At 48.6% G+C, this 8,819-nt stretch overlaps 1 protein-coding gene across 15 annotated transcripts in view; it reads left to right on the top strand.

Annotated features, from left to right (window-relative positions):
* Sema6d (semaphorin 6D) overlaps positions 1-7,825 on the top strand; it is a 60,205-nt gene extending 52,380 nt beyond the window's left edge. For 6 of the 15 annotated variants that reach the window (XM_023724027.1, XM_023724034.1, XM_023724026.1 and 3 more), the window contains 8 exons: positions 361-516; positions 609-782; positions 1,570-1,710; positions 1,973-2,050; positions 2,362-2,462; positions 2,822-2,878; positions 4,289-4,456; positions 6,125-7,825. In XM_023724027.1, coding sequence (XP_023579795.1) covers positions 361-516; positions 609-782; positions 1,570-1,710; positions 1,973-2,050; positions 2,362-2,462; positions 2,822-2,878; positions 4,289-4,456; positions 6,125-7,413 — 2,164 coding nt within the window. In that variant the 3' untranslated portion in view covers positions 7,414-7,825. The remainder of the gene's footprint in view (positions 1-360; positions 517-608; positions 783-1,569; positions 1,711-1,972; positions 2,051-2,361; positions 2,463-2,821; positions 2,879-4,288; positions 4,457-6,124) is intronic. The other 9 variants (XM_004639022.2, XM_023724032.1, XM_023724031.1 and 6 more) reach the window with 8 other exon arrangements.
* Positions 7,826-8,819: the final 994 nt, after the last annotated feature.

Genomic DNA, 8,819 nt, shown 5'->3' with positions numbered 1-8,819 from the left:
CCATCCATCCATCCACCCATGCAACCACCCATTTATCCATCCATCCACCTACCCATCCATCCATCCATCCATCTATCCACCCACCCATGCACCCATCCATCCATGCATCCATCCTCAGCGAGCAGTGGGGCTTCCCTCCCTGGGCAGTCCCGCTGTGGAGATACATTCACAGTACGTGGCCTCCTGTGAGCTGTCCCCAGCCAGTGCCTGGAATGCACACAGCAGCCCACTGGAGGCGGGCAGCAGCATCACCCTCCGGTCCTGTGCACGCTCCCGCCCCTCTTGTCCTCAGAACATGCCCTGGCTCCCTAGGCCCACTGTTGGGGAGGTGAGCCATACGGGACGCTGCTTCCCTTGTAGGCCCGGGTGCTGTGCAAAGCACGGCCTCGCGGAGGCATACAGAACCTCTGTGGAGTTCCCTGACGAGACCTTGGCCTTCATCAAGTCCCACCCGCTGATGGACTCGGCCGTCCCGCTCATCGCTGATGAGCCCTGGTTCACCAAGACACGTGTCAGGTGAGCCAGCACGGGAGAAAAGCAGGGGTCCCGCCCCAAGCATCCTGGGGCTCTTGACCCCTCAAGCGTGACTGGGCCACCTCCTCCTGCAGGTACAGGCTAACGGCCATCGCTGTGGACCACTCCGCGGGGCCCCACCAGAACTACACTGTCGTCTTCGTTGGCTCTGAGGCCGGGGTGGTCCTTAAGGTGTTGGCAAAGACCACGCCCCTCTCTCTGAATGATAGCGTGTTACTGGAAGAGATTGATGCCCACAACCACGCCAAGTAGGTGTATTTTACAAGCACACCACTTGCACATTTCCCGGATGGGTTTCATCCAGTCATTCCCCTGCAGCCCTCGAAGTTAGCTGTGGTTTGGCATGTTAGTATTTTGTTTTATTTTTCTTCTTACTGAAAGAACTCTTGAGCTTGAGGTTTTTGTTTTGTTTTTCCTGAGCCTGTTAGGATGAGGAAAGTGAACAGTTGATAAGTTTCAAAAATATCTTCAGCCCTTGTTTTTCACCCGTGGAAGTTGAGACTACTTAGCACTTGCGCCCTCACGTCGCAGGTGGATCTCAGGAGGCTACGTGTGGCAGACGGCCTAAGCCCCACACATGAAAGCATATCGATGGGTGAGCCTTTTCTGGTGATCAGTGAGATAAAGAGATGATTGAGGCCACTAAAGCAAACATGAAATAAGTACATGAGAGAAATGAAGCCAGGGAAGCCAAAGAGAGGCCCAGAACCATTCTGGAGGAAGGACTTCAGTGCATCAGAACGACCTTCTGTTCCTCCTCATCCTCCATGAATGCGGCCCCTTTCACCTTCACAACAGGAGAGCAGCCTTCAGCAAGCCCTTGGGCCAGCCTGGATCTGACCAGTCAGGCAGAGCTGCAAGAGGAATAATAGTTATCTCTCCCCCAAATCGTACTGGCCTATCTCACGACTAAGGGTGTTTCTTAAGACAGCCCCAGCTTGTAGGAACTGCAAAACTGAGCAGTACCAGCCTGTGTGGTTTGTGTCGCTTTTAACTGGCCAAACATGTGACCTTGAAATGTTTCCTCTAAAACAGGTGCAGTGCTGAGAACGAGGAAGACAAAAAGGTCCTCTCCTTACAGCTGGACAAGGACCACCACGCTCTCTACGTGGCTTTCTCGAGCTGTGTCATCCGCATCCCCCTCAGCCGCTGTGAGCGGTACGGATCCTGTAAAAAGTAAGCTGATTTTTTTTTTTTTTAATTACATTTCCCCCTTGTGGTATTGGGGATTGAGCCAATGGCCTTCGCAGTGAGCTGCATCCCTGGCCCTCATCTGTGTTTTGTTTTGAGACACGGGCTTGCTAAGTGGCCCAAGTTGGGGCGGAATTGCCTCAGCGTCTCAGTGCTGGGATCACAGGTGTGCCCTTCTTCATTTATGTGAAGTCGGATGCTACAACAGTGAGGGAATTCAAGTCCCATTCTGTTTGGCTGTGTGCAGGTCATGCATCGCATCCCGGGACCCATACTGCGGCTGGCTGAGCCAGGGGGCCTGCGGGCGTGTGACCCCAGGAATGCTGTAAGTATGTGTTGCTTGTGGGCTATGAGCTTGGGTCCAGATGCTTTAGAAGAGTACCTTTGGGAGGAAGGGGTGTGGGAGTAAACAAACCTGAGCTGTGAGGGAGTAGGGAGTGTAGCGCTAGCAATGCTCAAGGGAGGTACTCACAGTCAAAACCCCAGTTCTCTCTGCTCTAGTCTCATAGACAACCTAAGTTAGTTTTTAACAGATATAGGCAAGTCACGTTGCAAATCCTTCGGTTCTCTGTGCGCCTTCTTACTAACCTGCCTGTGTTCTCGATTTTGCCCCATTGTCACTTGGGTCCTATGCAGGCTGCTAACTGAAGACTTCTTTGCTTTCCATAACCACAGTGCTGGAGGTTACGAACAGGACACCGAATACGGCCACACGGCCCACCTAGGGGACTGCCATGGTAAGGCGCCACCTTCCGTCCCACTGCCCGCTTCTTTTGGACTGGTATTTGCACGCGAGTGTTATTTTACAAGCAGCCTTTGTAAGGACATGGGGCTATCCCACCTAGTATTTAACTTAAACTTTGCAAAAGTTGAGCCATTTGTCCTGGGGGTGCAGTTGCAAAGAAACTTATTTTTTCTTTTCCTTCGCTGCTGACAGTTTTGTAGCAAATCTAGAGAAGGTAGTCTAACCAGTAGGTAAATCTTCTGTCTAGTGCCTAGTCTTTTCTTTTGGCTTTTTTAGTTAATTGGAGTTCATAAATTTTTTGCTTTCTTTTCGTTACTTTTCACTGATTACTTGTTCCTTTAATTCTTTTAGAAATTTTGCCTACTTCAACTACACCAGATTACAAAATATTTGGCGGGCCAACATCTGGTTAGTTTTTTTTAATTTTTTTGAATTAACAACCTTTTCTTTCCTTCGGTTCAGCATTTTCAGCCCCCTCCCTCCCCTCCTTTTGCGCAGTTTGGCAAGCCTTCATTTTTCCGCTTTGACTCATGATCTCCTGATGGCACCAAAGGACTTTTTCTCACTCAGTACCTCACCCCTGTGTAGCATGCAAATGGTCCATCACTGGGCAAGGCACCTCCTCTAAGGACAGTCAGCCGGGTCCACATAGCCCCATCCCCGCCTCACGCACGCCGCCCTGGCTGCCCCTCCCCCCACCCCCTGCATCATGAATGATCCCTCTAGCCATCTATCCTGAATGGATGGCAGAGTTCCATAATGTCCTCCCTCCCTACTTGCCTTTCCCAACACTTAGGAACCAAATACACATTTCCCCCAAATGTGTATTTGTGACTTTTCAGCATCTCTTCTGGAATGTCTTGCCATAATCCCTGGACTCTCGGCGTGTCGTGATATCAGCGGTGTGGTCGATGCTTCAGAGGGAAGCAGGCTGGGCTTGGGTGTGCCGAGACGTTTGGGGAGCTCTTCCCAACCCCTGTCTCTGTCTACCTAGGACTGGTTCACGGGTCCGAGTGGGGGTCACAGGGCTTAGCCTGAAGCCCTGTGCTGACCTTTGGAGAGATATGGACCTAGTGAAGGGAGCTGAGAGACCTAAAAGATGAAGTGGCTCAGGCCAGTGCTGCTCATAGGTCAGACAGCAGTGGCTATCCTTTTGGGGAGAAAAGGATGGTGGATGTGATGTATGTGTGCATTCCTGTTCAGCTTGTAAATCCCACAGCTTTTGCATGAGTTGGTGACTCCTTAGAAGCAACTCCCCAGGTATTTTGGAAAACACAAGTGGAGTTCTCCATGGGCCCTGCAAAATCCACAGGTAGACAGGAGGCCCTCGGTAAAGCAGAAGGACTCTTAGGCAGCGAGCTAACTGGAGCTGACCCAGGTGCTCTCTGATACAATCACCCTGTGGCTTCCCCAGGGCAGAAAGGGGTTTCCAGCCATCTGTGAAAATCCTTCTTTGAAATATGCACAAAAACGAAATGATGTCTGTCACAAAAGGACGGGTGGGCTGCAATTACTCTGCACTGGAATTTGCTTTACCTCTTCCACAAGCTGCCATTAATTCCCACACGGGCATGAGTAGGAGTGTCTGAATGTCTTTTGTTTGGAAATCTGTTTGATACGTCTTTGCTGTTCATTTTTTTAGTTTGTATTCTTCTCTTGCAAGAAAGGGATTTGGTGTAGACTCCTCAGGCATGTTTTTATAAAGTCCTAGAACAAACCTAATAGCGTTGACTTAAACTTTAGAGCGCAGTGCTACAGACCAGGGAGCAGAGTCTTCTTACGCTTCCCACGTTAATAAACATCTGTTTGCCACCACAGACATGGAGGTATCTTCATCTTCTGTGACCACAGTGGCAAGTATCCCAGAAATTACACCTAAAGTGATTGATACCTGGAGACCTAAACTGACGAGCTCCCGGAAATTTGTAGTTCAAGATGACCCAAACACTTCTGACTTTACTGATCCTTTATCGGGTATTCCGAAGGGTAAGGCCTCATCAGGGAAGTCATCTGTAACTGTGTGGAAACCTGATTCTGAGCGTGTGGTCTTCGAAGGCCTCCCTCTCCTCCACCTCACTGGCCACCGTGACTTGGGGCGGCCACAGTCCTGTCTGTATGCATTCTGGAAAGATGAAAGGGCCAGAAGGCTCTCCAACAGGTGGCTGGTGACCTGGCCCCTGGGACAGGCTCATCTGTGTTGATTTCTGTCTGAAGGAGCTGAGAGACTGGTGAATATCTGGGAATTTCAAGGGTCACACTTGCAACAGAACTCATTAATGGCGATCGTCCTTGTACCAGATGTTTTGTCTAACAGCCTTTTCTGGCCCCTTGTTCAGCTTCAATTCAGAATGTGGTAGGCAAGACCATTGCAGGGGCAAGTTATTTGAATGCCACAGCAGTAAGCTATGGCAGTGCTTGTCCCTAACCATCACTCTCAGCCCCTGAAAGAAACAGTGATGAACTGCTGCCTCCTGAGTGGGCTAATGAGCTATAGTACTCCAGAAATGCATCTGCTCCTCAGTGCTACTAAACTGTGGTGTCAGGTTTCCAACCAGTTTTCATGGCACTGCTTTGTCATTTATGATTTACATCTGTTGACTTTGGTTTATATATATATTTTTTTACCGTAAACAGTTTTCTCATTCTTCTTTCCTCTTTATTTTCTTTAGAAATGCCATTTCTTTCTTCTTTCCTTTTGTTGTTTTTTCACAATGCCACTAAATTCCATAACCCCAGACATTGAGTATGAACAACTAATGTTCAAAGGCCTTTATACTAACTTCAAGCAAGAGAATTTTCAAAACCGACTGACCGACTTATTCTGGGATAGCATGCGACAGACTGGGATACCTCTTAAGCTAACATTTCTTTGATTGACTGTTAGATGTCTGTGGTTGCATTAAAATTCCAGTATTTACAAACTAATTCACTGTTCTCCTTCTAGGTCTAACTTAAGTATGTCTCAGTAGCTCCAGATAACTTAATGATGTCACTTAACTAATACATAGCTTAGTTTCTTATACTGTCTGGATTATTTTTATTTAGCAGGTAATTGAAGAGTGTTTCTCCCCAAGATGAAATAAAAAAAGAAAATCAAACCAAACATGAAAGTCTATATTTGTAGCTAACAATGACCAAGTGATTGTTTCAGTTTGTGAACAAATTACATGTTTGTTTTCTAGTTAGGTTAGTATAATTGTATTAGCATAATTACTTAAAGATGATATATATTTATGCTAATTCATACATTTCTCTAATCCCCACAGCAGCTGCCCTTTAATCCTGATTTGTGCATTACGAGAAAAATCATGAGACTAAACATTTCATGGGATTAAAATTGGCTGTTTAGAAAATGTGCACCCTCTCCCTCTATTTTTTAGGTAGAAACTGGGAATTTGTACCATGTATTTAAGAGTGATTGGGGGGAAGGACAGAAAAACACAGGTTGGTGGGAGACAGGGGTCACCCTGCTGTTTGAGCAATCACCTACATCTCTGGGGACCCTCTGGTAGCTCAGGAAAAGAGACTGCAATCTCGGTCTGTATCTGACCTCCGAGTGAAGCATGTGAAGGCAGGCGGGGCCTGGTAGAAGCTGTCTGCTATTGGACAGTTTGTAGAAAGCACTTCATTCAGGTCTTCTTGTGTCTGCTGCAGGTGTGCGGTGGGAAGTCCAGTCTGGAGAGTCCAACCAAATGGTCCACATGAACGTGCTCATCACCTGCGTCTTCGCTGCCTTTGTCCTGGGTGCATTCATCGCCGGCGTGGCTGTCTACTGCTACCGCGACATGTTTGTGCGGAAGAACAGGAAGATCCACAAGGATGCAGAGTCGGCGCAGTCCTGCACAGACTCCAGCGGAAGCTTTGCCAAACTGAATGGCCTTTTTGACAGCCCAGTGAAGGAATACCAACAGAACATTGATTCTCCTAAACTCTATAGCAACCTGCTGACCAGCCGGAAGGAGCTGCCACCGAGCGCAGACACCAAGTCCATGGTGCTGGACCATCGCAGCCAGCCCCCTGAGCTGGCCGCCCTCCCCACACCGGAGTCCACACCCGTGCTGCACCAGAAGCCCCTGCAGGCCATGAAGAGCCACTCGGACAAGGCTCACAGCCACGGGGCTTCCCGGAAGGAAGCCTCCCAGTTCTTCCCCTCTAGTCCTCCTCCACACTCCCCGCTCAGCCACGGCCATATCCCCAGCGCCATTGTCCTCCCGAACGCCACCCATGACTACAACACGTCCTTCTCCAACTCTAATGCCCACAAAGCTGAGAAGAAGCTGCAGCATGTGGATCACCCCCTCCCCAAGTCATGCAGCAGAAGAGATCACCGGCGTTCTGTGGACTCCAGAAACACGCTCAACGACCTCCTGAAGCATCTCAACGACCCCAGTGGTAACCCCAAAGCCATCGTGGGGGACATCCAGATGGCCCACCAGAGCCTCATGCTAGATCCCGTGGGCCCAATGACTGAGGTCCCCCCTAAGGTCCCCAACCGGGAGGCCTCACTCTACTCTCCCCCATCAACACTCCCCAGAAACAGTCCGACCAAGCGAGTGGATGTCCCCACCACTCCAGGGGTCCCTATGACATCTCTGGAAAGACAAAGGGGTTATCACAAAAATTCCTCCCAGAGGCACTCTATATCTGCCATGCCTAAAAATTTAAACTCACAGAATGGTGTTTTGTTGTCAAGACAGCCCAGTATGAACCGTGGGGGATACGTGCCCACCCCCACAGGGGCGAAGGTGGACTATATTCAGGGGACACCTGTGAGTGTCCACCTCCAGCCCTCCCTCTCCAGACAGAGCAGCTACACCAGTAACGGCACCCTCCCCAGGACGGGACTAAAGCGGACGCCGTCCTTAAAACCCGATGTACCACCAAAGCCTTCCTTTGCTCCGCAGACGCCATCTGTCAGACCACTGAACAAGTACACCTACTAGGCCTCCAGGGTGCTGTTCTGTGTGGCTATATCCTATCTGTGTCCTTGCGAGGTACCTTCAGAGGAGACACCTGCTTGTATTTTAAGAGAACCAACTGGCCAAAGAGACTTCACGCACTTTGGCAGCGTCAGAACTCGCCCCTGCGGCTACCGCGGCCAGGCCTCTGTGTACTTGCCCGAGAACAAAGGAAGGTGCTGGTCATTCCATTTCTTTGGTTGGAAGCTCACGTGCTGTGTAGCTCCGAAGGGCTACTTTGCCTGTAGAAAGAGCGGCTTCAGTACTCAGAAGAATCTGAGCAAATACTTGAAAATGGGTTCCATTCAGACTGCCATTGCGTGTGGTCTTCCCATTAAATGTGAACATTTTAACTATGTATGCATTCGCCTTGCCTCTTGCACAAATGTCAAAAAAATAAAAACGGTGGTAATGTCTCAAAGAAATGAACTCGTCAGGTTACCGTGCAGTTGGCTGGAAATTCAATTTGACCCAAACTGTAGCATTTTTTTCCAACTGTAGAATGAGCATTTTTCTCATGCCACCAACAAACCGTGTTGGAGCTGTGAGTGTGTATATATGTGTGTGTGAGCGTGCGTGTGAGAGACGGTGAGTTCTGTGCCCGCTAGGATTCGTGTCGCTGTCCACTGCATCTTTCTGTGCTATGGCGTTGTTTACATTGACTGAATAGGAGACCCTCCCTCCTCATGGCGGTCCACTTGGGTCTGGCTCCGAGAGACTATGCGTTTAGACTCCTTTACCACCCAAACATGAGCTTCATGTCCGCGATGGTACCCAATGCCAGAGTGTAAGAGCTCCATAGTTTTGTGCTGCTATCCCTTAAATCTTCTCTTCCAGTCTTGCCAGCCGACAGAGCTGGAGGTGCCCGTGGTTTACCCAACAGTGTTGAGTAGGAAAATGTACCTGTTCACTGTGAACCGAGACCCGAATCACTATTTAACTTCAAACACACTGACGAGAATTGATTTGGATTGTGTTTGTGTTTTCTTTCTTCCCGATAGAGCAAAAAGTTTTCACCCCTAATTCCTCCTATCCCCAGGGTAAAAAAAATAAAATATAAAAATAGGACAAAAGGTAAGACCTACGAAAGGAGTAATTGGCAAAACAGGAATGGTCTGTGAAAACATAATGAGTAGTTACAATCATGTTGTCTCTTGTGTTAGGTGAGAATTTTCTCCTCAGTCATGCAGGTTATGATGAAGTACTGTAAATATCACCTGTGAGTTTACCTGAATCTGTGCATTTTGTGCCTTATTCATGCGAGCGGTAGAAGTACTAAAATATGTCAAGTGTTTTCACGATAGCACATCATTTACTGAGTGCCACTTGTAAATGTTTTCAACCAGCACCTGAAAAGACTTTTACAAAAGAAAAAAAAATCAAAGAAACAA

This window comes from Octodon degus, unplaced genomic scaffold (genome assembly GCF_000260255.1).
Source record: "Octodon degus isolate 3935 unplaced genomic scaffold, OctDeg1.0 scaffold00105, whole genome shotgun sequence".
NCBI classification, from domain to species: domain Eukaryota; kingdom Metazoa; phylum Chordata; class Mammalia; order Rodentia; family Octodontidae; genus Octodon; species Octodon degus.
This window is presented reverse-complemented; position numbering and strand designations above follow the sequence as displayed.